Source organism: Rattus norvegicus, chromosome X (assembly GCF_021556685.1).
Source record: "Rattus norvegicus strain SHRSP/BbbUtx chromosome X, alternate assembly SHRSP_T2T, whole genome shotgun sequence".
NCBI lineage: Eukaryota > Metazoa > Chordata > Mammalia > Rodentia > Muridae > Rattus > Rattus norvegicus.
Window position 1 is genome coordinate 39,364,775 of NC_141554.1, and position 22,411 is coordinate 39,387,185.

The 22,411-nt window shown below is 39.7% G+C and overlaps 2 protein-coding genes across 2 annotated transcripts in view; one reads left to right on the forward strand and one right to left on the reverse strand.

Annotated features, from left to right (window-relative positions):
- Positions 1-3,366, forward strand: part of Txlng (taxilin gamma) — a 48,824-nt gene extending 45,458 nt beyond the window's left edge. Inside the window, 1 exon segment of the mRNA NM_001398782.1 lies at positions 752-3,366. Within this exon segment, the coding sequence (NP_001385711.1) occupies positions 752-1,087 (336 nt within the window). The 3' untranslated portion in view covers positions 1,088-3,366.
- A 156-nt stretch (positions 3,367-3,522) lies between these two features.
- Positions 3,523-21,680, reverse strand: Rbbp7 (RB binding protein 7, chromatin remodeling factor). Its single transcript, NM_031816.2, has 12 exons — positions 21,391-21,680; positions 20,376-20,520; positions 11,936-12,081; positions 11,202-11,375; positions 9,980-10,095; positions 8,975-9,135; positions 8,158-8,284; positions 7,979-8,056; positions 6,858-6,934; positions 5,685-5,742; positions 4,477-4,587; positions 3,523-3,961 (listed from the first exon to the last, which is right to left on the reverse strand). The coding sequence occupies exons 1-12, from the start codon at positions 21,404-21,406 to the stop codon at positions 3,893-3,895; spliced, it is 1,278 nt and encodes a 425-aa protein (NP_114004.1). The 5' UTR covers positions 21,407-21,680; the 3' UTR covers positions 3,523-3,892.
- Between the last annotated feature and the right edge of the window lie 731 nt (positions 21,681-22,411).

Here is a 22,411-nt window from a genome sequence, read left to right on the forward strand (position 1 = left end):
AAGTTCAAGGCTGGCCTGAGCTATATAATTCCCAGCCTGCTAAGGCTACATTGTGAGGCCTTGCCTTTAAACAACCAAGAGATGATAAAGTTGAGTCCAGGCCTAGGAAAGTGTGTTTATTAGATTTCCTAACAGCAAACAATCTCAGTAACACTTTACCTGAAAAAGGGTAACAAAATACATTTTGTCCGTGTTACAAGGGAAAACTTGCTTGCAGTCACTACACATCTTAACTAGTTTGACATGGTTGCAAAATTTTGGAGCATACATAAATAAAAATCTTATTTTGCCTGGCAGTGGTAGTACACACCCTCCATCCCAGGGAGGCAGGTGGATTTGTGAGTTCCAGGACATACAGAGCTATACAGAGAAACCCTGTCTCAAAAAACAAAACAAAACCAAAACCCAAAATCTCATTCTGATCAAGCTCTTAAGTTTTGCAAGTCTTTTGACTTTAACATGACACTTTTATCATCTTTAAGGGGATTTTACCTATTTTTAAGAGACAGGGAATTTAGAACATGTTAAATAGTAGTCCTATACTTAAGATGCATATGCAGTCAAGGTAAACTAGATTGGGTATTAGGTTTCTGAGGAAACTAGATGTGTGTATATATATAGTAGAAAATGACAGGTTTCCAATATGGTTCAGCTCAGTTATTTTGTTTACAAACAATACCTGATTTGTATTTAATGAGGTTATGGAACTCTCGACTGGTTTTGTTTTTCATTTTAAAAAAACACACAACAGAAAACTGTCCGTGATAAAGAGTACAAGGCCTTTCAAATAAAACTGGAACGGTTAGAGAAGCTGTGCAGGGCTCTTCAGACAGAGAGAAATGAGCTCAACGAGAAGGTCGAAGTCCTGAAAGAGCAGGTCTCTATCAAAGCAGCAGATGGGGACTTGGTGTCACCTACAACACAGCCCTGTGCTGTCCTGGATTCCTTCAAAGAGATGAACACTTCAAGAGCCCTGGGAATGCCCTTGGAGGCTAGGGCCAAGACCAAGTCAGTGAGTGAGAGAAGTGCTGCACAAAAGCCCTCATCTTCAGGTTCTGCTGCTCAAGGCATTGAGTCAGTTGACTAGCGTGAAGTATGACCACTGTATTGAGAGATATATTTTGTGTATAACTTCCTCTGTTAGTAGTAACTATTGGTTTTGTGGTGAAAATTTTCTTACTTTTTCTACCATATCTGTATTTTCTTAGAACTACTGGACTTATGTGGTACAGGAGGCTGCTTAGCAGTTTGGAATAGTTTTACTCTATAAGTTTCCCTCAACTATGTTGCACATCTGCCTCATTTTCCCCCTTTGGAGTGCATGCCTTCAATTCTTTGTTCTCTCTTCCTGCTCCCTGCACACAATTTTCCTAACTAAAATAACATTTAAGACAACAGGAATTATATTCTCTTCATGGTTCTTCAATGTAAAAACAATTTAAAGTATCCTGGCCCATTAATATTAGTCAAAGGACAATACCTTTAATAACCCACTTAAATACAGTGTAATGGGGGAACTCATCAGAAACAAGCTTAGCATTTTTCATTCAAGTCAGCTTTTCTTGATTCACTTGACAAAATGAAATGACCACATAACCTTGAAGTTCTGACAAAACATATAAAGATGCTACTTATAAACTAGTCCTATTATGCTGACTTCAGGATAGAATGTACATGTCAAATTTGGACTACCTGACTGTAGAGGATGGTGGCTAATTTTCCCACTTCCCACAAAAAAGATTATTTCTTGAGAACTTTTTCATAAGAGCCCCTCCCCCATAGAGAATTTAAATTATAGATCGGCACTAACATTTAATTTCCAAAGTTAAAACACTGGAACCAGCATTGTTTTTTAATCTTGGGAAAACTTGGCAGATTGTTTACATAGTCAAAAAGATGTCTAGCTTTCTGGTCTATTTCTTTGAAGCTGTACTTAAAACAACAAAAACCAGTATTATTGTTTCTACACTTTGAATTGGGGAATTTCAAAATTGAGCATGTAAGAAGTTTTAGTTGTGGCTCAGTCACGCAAATTAGTATAATTTACATGGAAATGCTTTAAGTAAAAATTTTAAAGGTTCAAGTTATCCCAATGCACCAAATTCTACTGAGCAAAACTATCAGACTGACACTTGCTAAGTTGGTTACTGCTAAAAATTTTATTTGTAAACGGTCACATTTTATGGTCAAAACTGGGTTCAAAGAATTGAAAAATGTTCAAATGACAGAAAACAGAGTCCCTGGAGTAGGAAATTTTTTTTTATCATTGATCATGTTATTCAATGGGTCACAAAATGGAAGAATAAATTCATAAAATAAGTTGTAATCTTACTGCTGTCAAAGTCAGAAACAAAAAAATTCCTTTCAACAGCCTCTTTATAAATACCTTCCCCGCCTTCAGTTACTAAATGAAATACTGGACTCATTTCCCACAAACGTGTATTGATAATATAATCTACTTTGAAATAATTACTAACAATCACATTTCATAAGTCTGCTGGATACACAGCTCTTAACATTTTATTAAGCCATGTGTGTAGCCTGCCACATTTGTGGTGCTTGTCCTGTGTGGAAGACTGTAATCTTCGACCTGTTGCATATTTTCAAGGGCTTTATAAAGCAATGTGATTAACAGTCCTGGCCTGCTGCTTTTGGCTTACATGCATTTTTAGCTAGATCTTCAGAGGATAGGGATTCTGTATGAGATACATGCAGAATCTCTCCTCCTATTACCCTGTGAATAAAAACAGATGGGACCTCAGAGAAGGATACCCTCCCCCTAAATCGATCACCTCACCAGCCCAGTGTTGTGGCTTTGTAGCACGCCCTCTATCTACCGTATTCTAGAACACTGTAATGCTACTTTGCTGGCCCAGAAAAGATTTAAATGTTGAATTCACTTACTGCATATGGTGCACTACCATGCAATCTTGATGTATATTTTTAGTGGCAGTAGACCCCAAAATGTAGCGACAAGTTGGGTCTTGGGTATCAGGCCATTTCATCCTCAGACTTGTAGAAGTACATTTTCTGGTCTTGAGACCTGTATTTTTAGTTATGTATGCAACTGCCTTTATTACACACCTGGTTATCACAATTCAATTCTCAGGTGTTGCAGAAAAAAAATCTACCTCTTTCAGACTGTAGATGGAAATAACTGTGAAAAAATGATGCAGATATCTTCTAGTTTGTGCTAAACACACTGCTTTATTTTTACAGCCCACGTCTTTCATGAGGATATGAATTGTTAAGAGGCAGTCTTGTTTTGCTTTTCAAAGACATTTTGTAGAGATTTTTCACTAACGTGAATCTGATTTTATCTACTCAATTCTGTAGAGATTAAGTAAATATGTATGATGAATTTAACAGCTTCTGTGTATTCTTTGGTTGCTATGTGGCCTTACTTACAAATCTGAAAGAACTTTACCTATCTTTCCTACCAGATAAAGGAGACATGGGAGCATGCACACCTACCCACCCAACCCTCCCCACCTTCTAAAAGAACAAAACAAACTTTATTTTAAAACTTTATTTCTGCAAAGCCAATCAAGAAGTGTTGGAAGGAAAAAGTGTAAAAGTTATCCTCGCATATTTGGGAACTTGAGCAAGCACTTAAAAGTTTGAGAAAATGACAGTTGAATCAAAGGCAATACCCAGCAATGTGTGTTTAAAACAATGATGTCCATTCTTAAGCAACATTCCTTTTTGTTCCCCTAATAGCTACAATATGATACAGTACGCAACAGCTCACTTGAAAGTGCTAGAATCAGAGGGTAAAGAATGCCAGAAGCCATCCCACTTACATTTCCTACTATACAATGCCTTTTTGGCGCTTGACAAATCAAGCATTCGTGTAGCAATACATTCAATAGAAACAACTCATACTTTGGGTTTAAGATCCTTGCCCCTCCAGTTCCGATGTCGTGACATCTGACTCTTCATCATTGTAAATATTTTCAGCCTGGAGATAACAACCAAATAAATTCACAGGTAAAAACAGAATTTACTGTCAATGTGTTTCAGTGACCCTTTAATAATTATTTGCCAGCATGTAGTTGTCTACACATAGTCACCCATGCACAGTCACTGTTCAGAATTGGCTTCCTGAAAGCACTTCAAGTGTCACTGAGGGAATAATGCAAGTACTTTGCATTATTTTATTTTAACACCTTGGTATCCCCCTCACTATCAAGATCCCAGCTGATAGTGTGATGAGAAATGTCAATATAGTGCATGTGTTTATGACGGTGGATAAAATGATACTGAGCTAAATCTCTTTATTATTATCAGAAGACAACTTTGGTAAGTTGGTTCTTTCCTATCACTTTTACATGAGTTCCAGATATATTGATCTTAAGCTTTGGTTAAATTGCTCCCACCCCCACAAATTTTAATAGTCACCTAAATTACATACTTTTATTACATTCTATCACCAGTGAAATGGTTTTACAGGAGTTATGAAAAATTCCAACTCACCATTTGCCATATCTGCATGATGTTATCTTCAGACACAGAGCAAATGACCCAAGGTTCATTGGGGTTCCAACTGAAGTCAGAAATCTTGGCAGTGTGTCCTCCATGAATAAACTTAATAGAAAAAAAAGGTCTTGATTTCATACGCTTTCTAGTTCTAAGACTTCCAAGAGTTTCTTGAACAGTCTTCTTAGCCTGCCCCATCATTTAGAGGTAGAGTGACATGAGCCCCAATATTCTGAATTCTGAACTTTGAGAAAAAGGATTAGAATTCTCATACATTAAGTTCTAGGTAGGGTTTCTTCATCCCTATGTTCTCTGGCCTCTGCAATGAATAATAACCAAGCATTTCTAACATGTCTGGTCATATGCTCTTTCATGGGCCTGACTGAGGAAATCTTCCTGGTTCTTTTCTCGCCTTCTTTCACAGTAGTCTCTTCTCAATAGTCCTAAGACATAATATAGTAACTAAAAATTAAGAAGTTTAAGGTGTTTAAGGTAACACAGACACATTCACTCACTCACCCCACCCCAACCCGCGGTCTTAAGACTCTGCTTGAGCCTCCTGGGTTGTAGAATTAGTCTTTTAAGCAGCAATGATATAAATGCCAAACGTGCTGGTCTGTCTAAAGCTCCTTTCTGCCTGGAGCTGCCGGGCACAGAAACCAAAGGGGCTAGGGAGCTTACACAAAGTGGATGTTAGTGAACACCTTCTGTGTAACTCAAAGGTTTTCTTTATACCTTAAAATTCATGCACTTACACATTAATACATAAGTGCTAAGACATACATTAGAGACAATGACCAAATGATTGGAGGAGACAAATGGTGAACAATTCAGAAAAGGGACAAAGAACCATTATTAAGCCTGTCAGTATTTCATAGAAAAGTGATTATAAGTTTTTCTGTATTGTTAGTAAGTAATGGTAATCAGATAGCAGTAACACTACCCCCCAACCCCCCACCCAAAGACTAAAAGGAAACCATTATACCTGAAATCAATAGCTCAAGTCACCCTTAAGCAAACATTTCCAAAAACCTTTTGGGGCTTCACTTACTATAGGTGATAAATGTTAGAGGCTAATCACAAAAACTTCCTGGACTTCCTTTTTTGAAATCATTGGCAAGCTAACATTTGAAGCTCTGAGGGACCCAATTCCTAAGATCAACTAGTAAAAAATAAGTGTGCATGATATTTAATCTAATGCATACCAGGAGCTCTGGAGGCCCATCCTCTGCATCTTCTGCTGATTGTTCTTCTCCAATTTTACTATTAAGAAAATAAAACTTCCATTAGAGCAAAATCTTAATCACACAAATGTATGCTTTATCAACCCATAAATTATTTCTCTATAAAAAATACAGTAGGGTTCTCATCCTATGGGTCACAACCCTTTGTGAGTTAAATATATTCACAGGGGCTGCCTAAGACCTTATGAAAACACATTAACGTTATGATTCATAACAGCAGCAAAATTAGTTATGAAGTATCAATAAAAATAACTTTATGGCTGGGTGTCAACACAACATGAACTATATTTTAAAGGGTCCCAGCTTTAAGAACGTTGAGAACAGGCTTAGTGTTTTTTATAATTGTGAGTTGTTTATTTTCTAAAAATGGGTTGGAGCCACTCATAATTAAATCTGCAGAATGAAGAAATATTCATAATAAATATTAGCTCAACTTATAACTGACATTAATGAATTAGAATTGTAAGTCAAAGAAAGGTATGTTATGAATTTTGGGATGGGATGGGGAAGGGGGCTAGGTTTAAATTCAGAATCCCACACATGGCAGGCAAAGTCTTCTACTAAGTTAGCCTCTCCCTGTCTGCTCCAAATAAATTAAATTTTGTTGGTTTGAGAAGATAGCTTTGAATTTGTCCACTGCAGTACAGGTCCTAGCACTTGGAAAGGCAAGAATACCAGGAGTTTGAGGCCAGTCTGATCTGAGCTACACAACACAAGACTGTGTGTCACAAAAAATGAAAAACAAAACACCCAAATCCAACAATTTTGTTATCTATGTTATATGCTATTCCAAGGAGACACCAACAGTATTTTAATGCTTGCGCTGTTAAGAGACTGAACCCACACACAGCCTTTTGTATGCTAGCTCTATCATTGAGCTACATCCCTAGTCAATTGTAGCATAAAGGTAGATGGCTCAGCAGTTAAGACCACTTGTTGCTGATGCAGAACAGGGACAAAATACATGACCAATTTATGTTATTTGCTGACTTACTTTTATATTACAGAACAGAAACTATTAGGTAGCTAATAGTTTATTTAAGTTGGATCAGCAAATTGCTTTCCTGGTATAATGGATATATACCGTTAGATTGGCACATTTATGTAGTTCCTTGTCACCAGATCCTAAATTACCTTAAATCCCACACATTCAGGCGGCGATCAGTACCACTTGAAGCCAGAATAGTTTCATTATGTGGAGACCAGTGGACCTAGCAATAGATATTTTGAAGATTTAAAGAGTCAGCTGTACCTTAGTTTGTAAGTATCATTCTAATCTGCATTTTCTTACCTCACATTCTATATCCACTTAGCCTAGAGACTTCACTGTTCAAGGCTTTCAAATGACCCCCACCTACCAATCCACCTTGAGGGTGTTGAACCAAACACTTTGTGCTTTGCTCTACCACTGAGCTGCATCCCACAAGTCCTTAAGCACTCCATGCAACCCGAATTTACAAGCAGAAAGTTCTCTACTACTGAAGAACTCAGGAACCCCAGAAAACTTTAGGCCTACAACCATCCATAAAACCTTTAAAATTAGCTTATTCTAAAACTATGTATAAGATCTTTATTGGGCTGGAGAGATGGCTCAGTGGTTAAGAGCACTGACTGCTCTTTCAGAGGTGTTAAGTTCAATTCCCAGTCACCACATGGTGGCTCACAACCATCTGTAATAGGATCTGATGCCCTCTTCTGGTGTGTCTGAAGAGAACTACAGTGTACTTATGTATAATAAAGAAATAAATCTTTAAAAAAGGTTTCTTTTACAGTACACCCACCATATTAGCACTCTTAACAGAAAAATCCTTGAAAATGTGTTTTAAACTGATTCTATTTTGGAAGAATGTTTCTTTCTTCTGGATGGGAGGGGCCTCAAAAACAACAACAACAACAAAAAAAAAAATCCATCATCCTGATAGATTTATATAGTAGAATCAAGAGAAGCTTTCTAAAAAAATAATGTCAAATCCCACCAAATAAAAGAAATATCTTCAAATATTCTCCCCTCTCATAAAGTCCTTGACAAAGATATCTGAAAACTGGTACAGCAAGACAGCTTAATAAATAAAACTGCTTGCCATAACAAAACCTGACAATTTTGAGTTCAGCCACTAATCCCAAGGTAGCAGGATAAAACTTATTCCCAGAACGTGTCCTCTAACCTCCCTCCACATGTCTGATTCAGCATGCATATGTTTATATGCATACACACAACTATAAATAAAACAAAGACACCCAAAACTGTCACATACCTGAAAAATTTCATCCTTATGGGATTCAAAGGTGTGGAGTTTTAGTTTCAGATTACGCAGGTCCCATAAAGCTACAGTCTATATGGAAAAGAAACCAAATGAAAATGACTTCTATACTTTATGTATGATCTTTAAAGAACAAAACAACAGGACTTGGAAAGAAAACCAAACTATGAAACCTTATCTGCAGAGCCAGTTGCCAGAATAAACTCGCTGTAGGGATTGAATGAGAGGCAGTTGACCTCCGCAGTGTGTGCATCCACCAAATGGCTGGGCTTAGAAGTAGTATTGGATCTGGTGTCCCATCTGAAACACAAAAAGACAAGGCATACATACAGCACCTACAGCTCCCAAGAGCTTTGGCTCAGTAGATGTTCTTTCTTTCTATATGAAGCTCTGATATGCTTACCCATTCACAAATACACAAACCACACACAGACAGCAATTTGGGCTTTTGTCCATTAAATGACATGTTTTAAACCTCCAAATAACTAGGACAATTAGTCTAGTTCCTTTTATTGAATTTCTATCTTAATTATATACCATCTTAAAGGTACTCAAAATACAGACTACAGCATTTCCTTATTTTACCTATAATTAGCCTTGTCAAATTTCGATACATTGTTCTCCTAGTCTCAGTAGTACAATAGTTACTTATAAAGCATGAGTTCAGTTATTTTAATGCAGCTCTATAGCCACACCATCTAATGGAAACACTCTTCCTCCCTGAGCTCTAATCAGTTAACACTGGATCACATTTAGAATTTATCACTATTCAAGCCTTTTTCTTCACATTCTTAACAATTTTTCTTCATTTTTAATGAAATAAACTGTTCACTACATACATGCAGCTAATTATCAAGTATAACTCACAAAAAGCTATTTCTCATTTTAAAACTGTAACATAACTTTCAAGAGCCAGAACTCAGTCTGCCAATCACTAATGGTCTGTCATTCAGATTACCCATCAAGGTTCCACTGAACCTTCCACCTTACATCATAAGTTTCTGATCATCAGCAACAGATCCAAACAAGGACTCATGCAGCAGATGCCAGGCCACATCCTCTACAACAGCTGAGTGGCCAGTAAAGATTGCTTTAGCATCCACAATTTTGCCTTCCTTTGGTCCTGCATTTATATCCCAGAGGCAGACAGTCTAAGGGAGAACAAAAAAGAACAAAGGCTATGAAAATACCAGATTTAAAAGGTAACATCTTATTTAGGAACATGCTCATCTCCCTAAAGCAAAATAGACAATTGCTACTGTGGTTGTCCATCAGAACTAGATCTTTAGGATCCTATTATTGAATACAATACACCCTATGGTTGCAGGGCAGTTACATGTTTTTACCACTTGCTGCACCCTTCCTGGTACCAGAAGGTGCAATGTTGGTAGCTGGGGTAGAGAGGTCATTAACAATTTATTCAGCTATAAACTCTACATACTAAGGCAAGATAAGATTTGCACACTGGTGCAATAGTGACAAGACTGTTACAGAAAAGACTAATCTCTTTCTTATTTGGATGTGAGAGGCACACCCAAAGCAGAGAATCTGGTGGTGTTAAGCCCACTTTAGGATACCATAGGCCATAATCAGCTAGCTATAGCTATTATTAGCAAAAGGAAAGCAAGGAGTAATTGTTTAACATCTGTGGAATTTCATTTTCAGACACCTAATGAAAATAATCTAAAATTAGTGGCAACAGATGCACAACTTTTGAAATAGAGCCTGTTGGAATTTACACAAATAATAAATGAAAAGGTAAATCTAGCAGTATTCTTTTAAACAATGGTAATCCTCCAATCTTCAAAAGAGCTTTGTAAAATCTTAAGGCTCTAACAGAGTAATCTGAAACTAATTGTTTTAAAGCTCAGGAAAATGTTAACACAGCAATCTATGTCATCTTAGAAAATTTTCAATCTATACAGAGATCCTGTAGCTTAGATCTAAGACAATTTTATGCTCAGTATAATATTAAGAAAGAATATCAGCTCTTACATGGTCATCAGATGCACTCAGGAGATGTCCACTCAAATTAGAATTCCAGGAGAGACCATAGCCTTCCTTTTGGTGACCTCTTAATCTAAGATCAGGATTACACTCTCCACTTGGATCTAAGAGGAAAATGAAACATATTAACCACTAAGTGATCCGTTTATCAGAATTGGTTAAGAACCAAGCTTCAGACTCCTTTTATTATTGACCGAATCAAATAGCAATTCTACACTGAACCCACAAGCGCATTGACTGGTTTTGGGCTCAATACTATCACTAATACAGAAATGTTGACAACTATAGCTGTTCCATAAATCTGTGTAGTAGCTACCCCATCATCTCATCCCAAGGCAATTTTTAGAAATAGATCCAGCATATCTGGTCATTCAATCCTTACATACCCTGGGTAGCCTGAAACCATGGATGACCCTTGGCCATCCTTTCAGAATTTGACATGCTCAGACCAATGAAAGCATGCTTTAGCAACTTCTTGTAGTACAGTTTATCAAGGATTCATCTAACTTCACTATTGAAGCTGTTGGTTTTCATTACCATGAGTGCATATGGAACTTGTGACCAGATTTCCATTAGGAACTCCAGACCTTGGGCCTCAAACAGGCTTCTCTGGACAGTCACTTAGTTTTCTGCTATAGAAAAACCATCTCCTGTTTGACTCCAGAAAGGAGGTACTCAGAAGCCTGTATTCGTACCCTGTGGAGACCTATCTACTGCCTATCTGATTGATATCTTTATTTTCTTCTGCTTTTGTTCTGGATCCTTTGCTTCAGTAAACCACATCTGCAAGTATAATTTGCTATCAGGTTCTAGTGAATCACCAAGCTTAGAGGTGGTTATGAAATCCCTCACTTTGTGAAGTTTTAAAAGTTATACAGACTACTTTAGATTTTACAAATTTATTTTGAGTAAATGACTTCCATATTTTCTACAAAAACACATACAAGTGTTTGACCTGCATGAATATCTGTGCACCACATACATACATGGTGCCCACAGGCCCAAAGAATTGGAACTAGAGTTACAAAGGCCTATGAGCTGCCATGTGGGTGCTGGGAATTGAACCCACATCCTATAGAAAAGCCAACAGAGTTTCTAACTGCTGTTGAGCCGATTTTCCAGTCTTAACAGTACAGTACTTTAAAGTATTTTTAAAATATTATCTCTAATCAAGAAAAATGTGTGATGGCCTGGCTTTATTAATACATACCTGGTTTTGCAGGGTGTTTTGTATAGTCAAAAACCAAAACATCAGAAGATGGTGTTTTTGTGGCAATGATGTGTGGGTTCTGTGGCATATAACGAGCGCGATTTACTTCTCCTTCATGATTAATTTTAATTTCACATTCAATTTTTCCTGTTACAGAACCAAAGCCACCAAATTCTAATGTAAGGAGACAAACAAAACATTCAGGATTAAAAATCACAAGTCATTTAGTGCATCAACCCAACCGATTTTACCCTGTCAGAGTAGAACACAAATTGAAGAGAAAAAGAAACTCTCCAAAATACAGGTTACCTGCTATATGAAATTTATTCTCAAAGCCCATTTTCAATATAATGGATTGCTTACCATGCTAAGTTAATAGTTTGTTCTACCTTGTGTATTAAAAAAAAACTAAAAAATTAGCCTTTTTATAGTTAAGATCTGATTATTAACAAAAATCTCACCTTCCGTACTGGTGCATATAGTTTTTCTTTTCATTCTTAATTGCTGAGAATATTATAAACACACTATATTGTGCTTAAACAATTTCCTATGAACCTTTCATTTCGCTAGACTAATCCTAATTTCTTGGTACTGTAAACGTTATTGTGAAAACCTCACATGTTGTGTTACTAGTTCTTTAAAAGTCACATTGCTAAGCCAAAAGCTAACTACAATATATATGCCAAGATGAATACTCCCTTTGACATTAATATTGAAATACACAGTATACCCACCTCCCTTGTCACTGTCACAATGGGAAGCATCAAACTGTGCATCATCATTGGGAATATGAACTCGAGCAACCACCAGATGATTCTGCTCATCAGATGTATGGGTACCCAGCACTAGCCAATGAAGGGCATAATCCTTTCCTTCTGGTCTGTGTAAGAGAAAAAAAGTCAAATGACTCCTATAAGAACTTTGAGCTGCTAACAAATTCAGTCTGGTTCCCTCCAAATTAACATGAACATTTCTTTAGCAAATATTTACTTAACACCAACCATAAACCTGCTTCCCATTTAATTACCAGGTTTATTATCCCCATACTTTCAAATGTTTTTCTTTCCTTCCTGAAGAGTCAGTCATCTTCCTTGCCCTCAATTATCATTGTAAATGCTACCTTTCCTAGGACAACTCACCAAACACACTAACTAGAAACCCATCACTGATCTATACTCATATCTAGACTTCTTAAATTGTACCTTCAGCCCATAGCTGACATTTTAATATAGCCAACATTTTAATATGTTAGATAGATGTTTCTGTTTTCCCAGTAAGAGGCAATGAGGTAAAATGGAATGAGTGAAGTGTTGAGGGAAAAAATGGGGGTTTATATCCTGGTGCAAACTAAAACTAGCTATATGCAATTATACGCGCAACCTCTCCAGTCTCATTTTCTTCACCTAAAAAAGAGGTTAAGTGAAATGACATGATATAAAAATCACTTATTTTTGTTTATGATACCTATGCAGTGAACATTCTCAATTTTAAGTGTTTCCGTTACCTTGCTCAACAGAAATTCACCTTGAAGCTGAAAAACTTGCCAGTGCCCCTTGGCATCATGGTCCAAACAGCAATTTTTGCACTGCTAAGTATCAACAACGCTTTCCCATTGTCTTATTAGAACAATTTTCAACTGTGCCCCACTGTCCCACAGAAAAGTAGGAGTCTACGTCCCAATACCAGACAAGTTAGGTCATATATGTTTGTTCCTAAATTTCACTTTACAAAGGAATCAGTGACTTTCTAAAATAGCAACCAAAAGAGTTGGAGATTATTTTTCTTCCCCCGGGAGCTGGGGACCGAACCCAGGGCCTTGCGCTTCCTAGGTAAGCGCTCTACCACTGAGCTAAATCCCCAGCCCCTTAGAGTTGGAGATTATTTACATGCATGTCATTTAGTAATAATTTACAAAATTAAGTTCTATCCAGTTAGGGTTTGGCTTATGGTAAAATAGAACACACACAACTCCTGAAAGGGATAGATAGAAGTGGCTAGCAATACTAGGTTTGAAAGGTAGGTATTAGTTCATGCATACACAGTAAGCCAAAAATATATGGCTTGGGGGGACAGGCATATCTATATTTACTCAGAAAAATTAACTTGGAAATTTTAGGCTTTGGCTGGGTGGCCTACATCTATAATCTCAACTATTCAGGCTGCTAAAGCAGAAAGATCACAAACTAAGGCCTGACAGGACCACGCCCTACGTTCAAGGCCAGTGTGCACAACTAAGCAGAGACCCTGACTCAAAAAAAGGTAAGAGTATTATTGAGAATATAGCTTGGTACTATAGCATTCAACTCTCATGCATGAAATCCTGGGTTAATTTCTAGTGTTGGAGAGGAAAAGGCCATAAATAGTGAACTTTAGAACTTGGACAAACCAAAATGTTTACAGGGAACAACAGTGGCTTAAAAATGAAAGGGATCTTAAGTATATCTCAAAAGAGATTATAGGAGAGAAAGTGACTAGGAAAATGAAGACCAGTAAGTATAATAAAAGCAGGTAGACAGTTTATTATAGGGCCTTTCTAAGAAGCACTGTACCAGCTAAACTGGGGGAATCCTAAAATTCAATTCAAATTCAAATATTCCGGTTTCACATGACTTGTTTCTCACATAAAGATTATTTTTACATTTTACTAAAAAGTCCTTTATCTCCACCATTAAATCAAACCTACTTCAGACCATGGTGGCATACAACTTTAATAGTAGCACTTAGGAGGCAGAAGCAGGTAGAGATCTAAGTTTGAGGCCATCCTGGTCTATAGAGTTGAGACATCTAAGGCTACACAGAAAAACCATATCTCAAAAAACAAAAACAAAAAAAAAAAAAACAAAAAACAAAACAAAACAAAAAAAAAACAAAACAAAAACAAACAAAAAAACCCAAAACCCAACCTACTTTCCTGAACTCATGATATTTTCCTCAGTATTGGACACACTGATAAAAAAGGCACTGATAAAAATAACAATCTAAGCTAGGCATGGTGGTACAGACCTTTTTTTTTTTTCTTTTTTTCGGAGCTGGGGACCGAACCCAGGGCCTTGCGCTTTCTAGGCAAGCGCTCTACCACTGAGCTAAATCCCCAACCCCCAGACCTTTAATTCCAGTACTCTGATGTTGAGGCAGGTAGTCAATCTCTGGGAGTAGACCCCATACCTGATCTACACAATGAGGTTCAGGTGAGCCAGAGCCACACAATGAAATAGACCCTATCTCAAGTTTTAAAGACCCCCATTATTAGCCTAGTAAGAGTACCAGTGGAAGGGGAAGCCCTTGGTCCTGCCAAGACTGAACCCCCAGTGAACGGGATTGTTGGGGAGAGGGTGGTAATGGGGGGAGGATGGGTGGAGAACACCCATGTAGAAGGGGAGGGGGAAGGGTTAGGGGGATGTTGGCCCAGAAACCGGGAAAGGGAATAACAATCTAAATGTAAATAAGAAATACTCAAGTTAATAAAGAAAAAAAAAAGACCCCCACTTAATCTCTATTACCAAAGTCCTTTTACTGTGTAACTGCAATGTTAAAGAAACTGACCCAACAATCACAAAAATAGGCTCTATTATAAGACTATTTCCAGTAGCACTGTTTATAGCAGCAAAGGTCCAAATACCACCTAAATACCCATTAACAAAGTTAACTGTGACACAAATTGTATTCATAAGTAGGACTGTGTGTGGCATCTTCGTAAAGAATGGGTGTGACAGCATACTGATAATCTCCAATATATTCTTTTGTTTGTTTTGAGAGACAGGGTCTACGTAACCCTGGCTGTCCTAGAACTTTGTATGTAGACCAGGTCCTGCTGTCTATCTCCCAATACTGAGATTAAAGTTATCTGCCACCACAAATTGGCAACAACTTGCTATCATAAAAACATCCCATGAACTGAAATGCAGAGGTCAGTTGGTCTCAAAATAACAAACAAAACAAACTTAAATAAGGAACCCAGGTTTGATAGTGCAGCATCGTAGTTACTCAGAAGCTAAGGTAGAAGATTCATGTTCAAGGCCACTCCCACCAACTAAATCTTTATTTAAAAAAAAAGTGTTTTTTTTGTTTGGTAATAATGCTTGGTGGTAGAGTGCTTGACCACAATTATGAGGCTCTGGATTCAATCTTCAGGACAAAAAAAAACTAGTGCACTTCTATATTCTCTCAAGATGGGCCAAAAATTTAAAACTGCTTTCACTAGAGCAGAGGGAATTAGGAGTACTGGCATGGAAGGGAACTTATTCTCTGCGCCGTAGACTTCTGTACTGACTGTTACTTAACAAGGAACAGGAATATAATCCAGTGGCAGAATGCATGCCTTGAATGCAGTTGTGTTCACTTTCCAGTTTATAAAAACTTAAAAAAAAAATCGCTGGAGAGATGGTTCGGCGGTTAAGAGCACTGACTGCTCTTCCAGAGGTCCTGAGTTCAAATCCCAGCAACTCATGGTGGATACAACCATCTGTAATGGGATCAGATGCCCTCTTGTGATGTGTCTGAAGACAGCTACAATGTACTTATAAATAAATATTAAAAGACTAAATCAATTGTTCAGACACAAGTCCAAGTAATTATTCGAAAATATATTAAACATAGTCTTGTTACTCAAAGACAGGCGTTTTGTTAAAAAAAAATCAGCCAATATTTCCATGACTGTATATGGTAATAAACTACAAGTCACTCTATACCCTCAAAATAAAACCCAACAAAGGACCATGGTGCTCAAGATTCAATATGTACTTTGTGATTTCTTCTTATAATCTCCAAACCTCTGAACCCCCCACAATTTTATCTCACTTTCTTTGTATACAAGTTAACATTTTCAAGGTAGAACATGGTGGTGCATGACTTTCTTTAATCTCACCCATTGGGAGGCAGAGTCCTCTCTAAGAAAGGCCAGCTTATTCTGCATAGCAAGTTTTAAGCCAAGAAGAGCTACAGAACAAAATAACATGTCTCAAAGTAATTAAATATGTAATTTATTTATCTTTGGTTAAGCTAAATGTTAAACCTCACTTCTCAAGACTGAACCCCAGAACTCACATGGTAGAAGGAAGAACTGACTCCTAAAAGTTGTCCTCTAACCTACAAAACCATGGTGCATCCATCACCATATAAATGTGAAATTAAATGCTGAGGGCAACATACAAAATTATAGGTTGAGCTTCCCTAATTCAAAATGCTCCACTTATCTGATATTTGTTGAATACAAGGCTACTGGTGGAAAATTCCACACCTAACCTCATGGTGACTATTTAATCAAAGTAAAAGTGCAATTGAAAATACAGTGTAAAATTATTTTTAGGGTATATATAGACTTGGGACCTATCCCCAACACATTAAATATATGCAAATAAACTCTACAAAATGCAGATTCTGCTCTCAAGCACATCATAGGGGACACTCAGTCTGTGTTATTTTTTTCAAAATATTTATTGGGTTTTTTTCTCTTTTTGATGGCATTGGGTTAGAACTCAGGGACTCCTAACCTGCATTCTCAGCCCTGTTGAGTTTTGTTTTGTTTTTTTCCGGAGCTGGGGACCGAACCCAAGGCCTTGCACTTGGTAGGCAAGTGCTCTACCACTGAGCTAAATCCCCAACGCCCTGTGTTATTTTTTAAAAACTTTCAAGTAAAATACATCAGAGATAACATTAAAAACAGTTTTTACTGGGTATGAGAACATATAAAGCCTTTCATCTCAGCACTCTGAAGGCAGATCTCTGAGTTTTAGGCTAGTCAAAGATACATAATAAGACCATGTCTAAAGAAAAAAAGCTTTCATTAAAGCCTAAAAAAAAAAAAAAAAACCATGGTATTTCAACCTTTAAAATTACTTCTGAAGAGGCCTGGCATAGTGGCACACTTTTAATCCCAGTACTTTAGACGCTGAGGAGTAACAGTTCTAGGCTAGCCTTATGTACACAGTGAGCTCCAGTCCAGACAAGGTTACATAGTGAGACCCTGTCTTTAAAATAAACAAATGCTGGAGAGATGGCTCAGCGGTTAAGAGCACTGACTGCTCTTCCAGAGGTCCTGTGTTCTATTCCCAGCAACCACATGGTGGCTCACAACCATCTGTAATGTGATCTGGTGCCCTCTTCTGGTCTAAAGGCATGTATTCAGACAGAATGCTGTATACATAATAAACCCTTGTGTTTAAAATAGATAGATGGATAGATAGGTAGATAGATTAAAATCATGGTGAGGTAGGAAATCAGTATGTCATCACTTAACTGTGTTTTCACTCTACACAAGACACTTACCATGCAGGAGCTTATTTCCCCAAATGTACATAAAACAGTACTACTAACAACTTCAGTTATCTGTAGATGAGACAACTAAAAAAGACAAGAGTCCTGCCTGGGGCTGGAGAGATGGCTCAGCATTAGAGCATTGACTGCTCTCCCAGAGGTCCTGAGTTCAATTCCCAGCAACCACATGGTCACTCACAACCATCTGTAATGAGATCTGAGGCCCTCTTCTGGTGTGTCTGAAGACAGCAACAGTGTACTCACATACAAAATAAATCTTAAAAAAAGAACAGAGCCTAAACTCTGCCTTAGCATGCAAAGCTAGTAAGAAAAAAAAGCAAAACTCAAACCCCAGTCTCTGACATCCAAGACCCCACTCTTCTATTATACTTCAGTTAAGTAAAAAAGATTTCAAAAACCACAAACTGTTAGTAATTTTTTTTTAAAGATTTATTTATTTATTACATATCAGTACACTGTAGCTGTCTTCAGATACACCAGAAGAGGGCATCAGATCTGTTTACAGATGGTTGTGAGCCACCATGTGGTTGCTGGGAATTGAACTCAGGACCTCTGGAAGAGCAGTCGGGTGCTCTTAACCGCTGAGCCATCTCTCCAGCCCCCCGTTAGTAATTTTTAAGACCTGATTAACAGAACTTGAATAATCTTATCAATAGATAGGTTCATGTTTTTGTTATTATTTAATTTTTTTTCAAGACTTATTTGAAACATAGCATTATTTTCCCTGCATGTACGTATGTCTTATCACCACATGAATACCTCATGCCCGTGTAAGAAAGAAAAGAGCATCACGGGGCTTGGGGATTTAGCTCAGTGGTAGAGCGCTTGCCTAGGAAGCGCAAGGCCCTGGGTTTGGTCCCCAGCTCCGAAAAAAAGAACCAAAAAAAAAAAAAAAGCATCACAGGGCTGGAGAGATGGCTCAACAGTCAAAAGCACTGACTGCTCTTCTAGAGGTCCTGAGTTCAATCCTCAGCAACCACATGGTGGCTCACAACCATCTGTAATGAGATCTGATGCCCTCTTCTGGTGTGTCTGAAGACAGCTACAGTGTATTCACACATAAAATAATTTTTTCTTTTTTTCGGAGCTGGGGACCGAACCCAGGGCCTTGCGCTTGCTAGGCAAGCGCTCTCTACCACTGAGCTAAATCCCCAACCCCAAATAATTTTTTAAAAGAAGGAGCATCACATCTCTTAGGACCTGAATTACAAAAGGTGAGACGCCAGGTGGGAACTGGGAATCAAAAACCCAGGCACACTATAAGATCAGCCAGTGCTCTTAACCACTTAACTTTTCTCTTGCCCTTTGGATTTTTTTTCTGGGAAACATGGTCTTACTAGGTGGTGGTTGGGTACATCTTTAATACTAGCACTTGCGAGCAGGTGGGTCTTTTTGAGTTAGTTCCAGGGCAGCCAGGGCTACACAGAGAAACCCTGTCTAAAAAAAATTTAAAAAAAAAGAGAAAAGAAACATGGTAATTAATAAAACTCAGGCAAGCCTGTAACTTAGGATACAGCCGTGTGCCACGGCACCCAGCTCAATATATTTTTTGTACTGTTTACTTATTTATTCATTGTGTGTGGATATGTATATTTACAACAGTGTACATGTGTAGATCAGAAGAGTTCTTAATACCATGTGGGTTCTGGAGACTGAACTCAAATTCTTAGACTTGAAGACAAGTGCCTTTACCATGCTGGGCCACCTTGCCAACCCTCAGTCTATTTTAGAATTTGCTCAAAAAACAGCTTAGCCACAGAGCACATGCCTACCATGCTGAGGCCCTGGGTTTGAACCAGTGCTGAAAAAATAAAATCAATGCCTATAAGCCCCCACTATTTAGCCATTTAAGACTTCTCACTGTACACTTAGATTTTTAAAGAGGCATTTTAATGTAAAAAAAAACCTGCAAATAAAAAACATAAGATTTTTTGAGACAACAGAAAGTCTGTATCTGGGAAGTCAATGTTCATATATGGAATTTAGTCCTTAGAAGTTACTTTGCTTAAAACTGGCTTCCTTTTATCACTGGTCACAAAATCTCCCCTGTATATTAGTTTTATTTAACCCTAATTATAGGCTCACAATACAAAAATTCAATATACTTTTAAGGTATGTGCCCATATTCCTATAGAAAAGGTACATGCCTAGATGATAAAGGTAGTCTAATGAAGGAGGTGCCTTGACTTCTGGAGTCAACCGGTTTGGGTTGGTTGAGCCCTAGTTGGTAAGCTATGAGATCACCAGTAGTGTGTGCTGAAGCATTGCTTAAAATTCTCAGCCCTTCTCCTCACTGCTAAATTTGTGAACCGCAATTGTAGTTCTGAGGCTTAAACTCTTCACATGTTAGTTCCTATTATTCTAAGTGCTTAAACCAAATTTATATGCCAAATGTTACAAATATTCAAGAAAAATCACTTAACAAAAATCGCAACCTGAATTATAAACTGAAACCAAACGACTCTTTTCTTTGACTATTGCCAAATTCTTTTTCCTTTTGCTAGTAATTAAATATATGTTTAAGTGTATTCACATTGTATTCAGTTACCAAAAATGCATCAAGCTGTAATAGCTTTTGTTATATATGTAATCTTTCCTCTTAAGTTTGAAAATAATGTTTTGATCTGGAGTCGAGATGCTGGTCTAATAGAGTTCACGGAATGGCAAAATATTCAGTATTTTCTATACACACCATTGGTATCACAATAATATTCTCTCCTCTCAACACACCTCTATGCTTGAAACGATCTTAAGTTTTGAACATAACCACTTGCCGCCTCACCCTCGGCCTAACCAATTACACATTTACATTCTGTGTGTAAAATACCATTATCAGTAATACCTAGCAATTTAAAACGGTACTTAAATCTACACAAAATAAAAGTTGCCAGAAACCCTTACTTAGTCACTTCAGGAAGCCACTGAACGGTAAGACTGGGCCACTGAAGAGCATGGGTCATAACCAGGTCATACAGAAACGGTGTATTCTTCTTCCAGATTTTATATTCTTCGTTGATGACACGCTCCTCCACAGTATCTTCAAACACTGAAATTTGGAGAAAGCCCACAATTAAGTGGCTGAGAAGGGTCGGAGTCAAAGCATGGAAACGGATACTGGAGGTCACCTCGAAAGGGCCACACCTTATCTATTCTTTCCTTTTACCTTTTATGCGCACACAAACCGCTCTCCCAGAAAGTGAGGAGACTAACATCAGGAAGCATTTTCACCTCCACTTTCAAGATCAGTATCTCCTGCGCTTACCGAATTGGGTCATTAATTGCACTAACGTCGAGATTTTCAGCCTTTTTATAGCTGTTCGCACCTGTCTAAGATGACCTGCATTGTAAACGGGCGCCACGACCCACACAAATAGATAAAATCCACGTGTAGCAGCAGCCCATAGGCCTGCTTCCTCCACCCCCCCCCGCCTCAGAGGAGGCCCCAGCTCCCACCACGCCAACATCGGCAGCCATAGTCCGGCGGGCTCCAGATCCTCCCCACCCCCCCTCCCAACACGGACGAAGGCCGCGACCCCGAGACGGACTAAGAACAGGCGTAAGAAGAATCCGCTGCGTTTACTTCTCCACCGCGACCGCCTGCGCCCCCAGTCAAGGGCGTCGGAGGGAGCTAGGCCGCAGAAGGGGGGAGGCGGGTGGGGGAGGGGGCCTACCCCTCGGCCCCGAGCCCGGCTCCGGAAGTGCTCTCAGCCCTCGGCGAGCAGGCCCTGTCCCGCGCAGGCCCCCTCCAGGCGCGCGGCTAGCCTCGCGCCCAGCCCCGCCCCCTGCTCCTCACGCCAATTCGCGCCTTTCGTCGGCGCGTGCCGCGGCCTCGCGCGCCCGCCGCCCCCCGTAGCCCCGGCGCGCGCCCGCCGCCCCCCGTAGCCCCGGCGCGCGCCGCCCCGCAGGGCCTCCTTACTCTCTTTACTCGCCATCTTGCGTCGGGTCGTTCGCCCCCCTTTGCCGCCTCGGACTTCTCTCGCTAGTCAAGAGCAGCCCGATCGCAGGCGCTCCTGCCTCTCCCAGGCACGTCACGCACTCCTAGCTCGGAAAGCCTGAGCTCGGTCTGGCTGTCTGGGTGCTCCCCAGACGCCGCGATCTTCTCTTCTGCCTCCTCCCCGCTTGCGGGTAGCGAGGTCTGAGACGCTCTCCTCTCTCTCCCTCTCTCCAAACTTGGAACGAGACTTTTCAACCCGCGCCTCTCAGCCCGCCCAGGCAGCTGAGCGCAGGCGCATCCGCCCTGGGAAACTGGAGAGGCGGTGAAGAGGCGGGTCTGGGAGCCAACGGCTCGGATACCTCGACCAATAGCGTGCAACGGGTGGGTCTTTCGCGATCTTCGGAGGCGGGCTTCTTAGGAGTGGGTGGGGCGTTCCGCGGCAGGAAGTTCGTGGGGCGCAGGCGCAAGGCGTCACTCGGCGCTCCCCAGGCTGGCCGCGGGGGCGGATGGGCCCGCGCGGGGGTGGGGCGGATGAGAGCGCGGTGTGCAGGCTGCGCGGGGGCTGCGAGCCCCAGGGCCAAGAAGCCTGGGGCCCGCGGGGCGTGGTTGCTTAAAGCAGCAGCAACGGCAGGGGGTGCGAGGGGGGCAGGGAAGCTGCAGCCGCCTTAGCAAAGCAAAATCTCAGAGCCAGCAAGGAAAATGGTTTCCTGTTCTCGAGAGATTACGGTGCCCTCAAAGTCTCCCAGATAATCACGGGCACGCAGTTTTCTGCACCCCCTCCAAGGCTCCCACCCAACCGTTTTGAGGGCCCAGTCGAGCCGTACTGACATTTGTCATGAGCGAAAGGGACCTTTAGGAGAGACCTTGGCGTTTTTTTCTGCCAGAAGCTGGGCAGGCCTCCTTTATTTAAGGCCTGCAATGGCCCAGGCCTTCAGTCCGCCCAAGGCCTAAAGTTGACTTAAATTACTTTTTTGTTTATTCACTTATTTGCGTCCTTAACGTA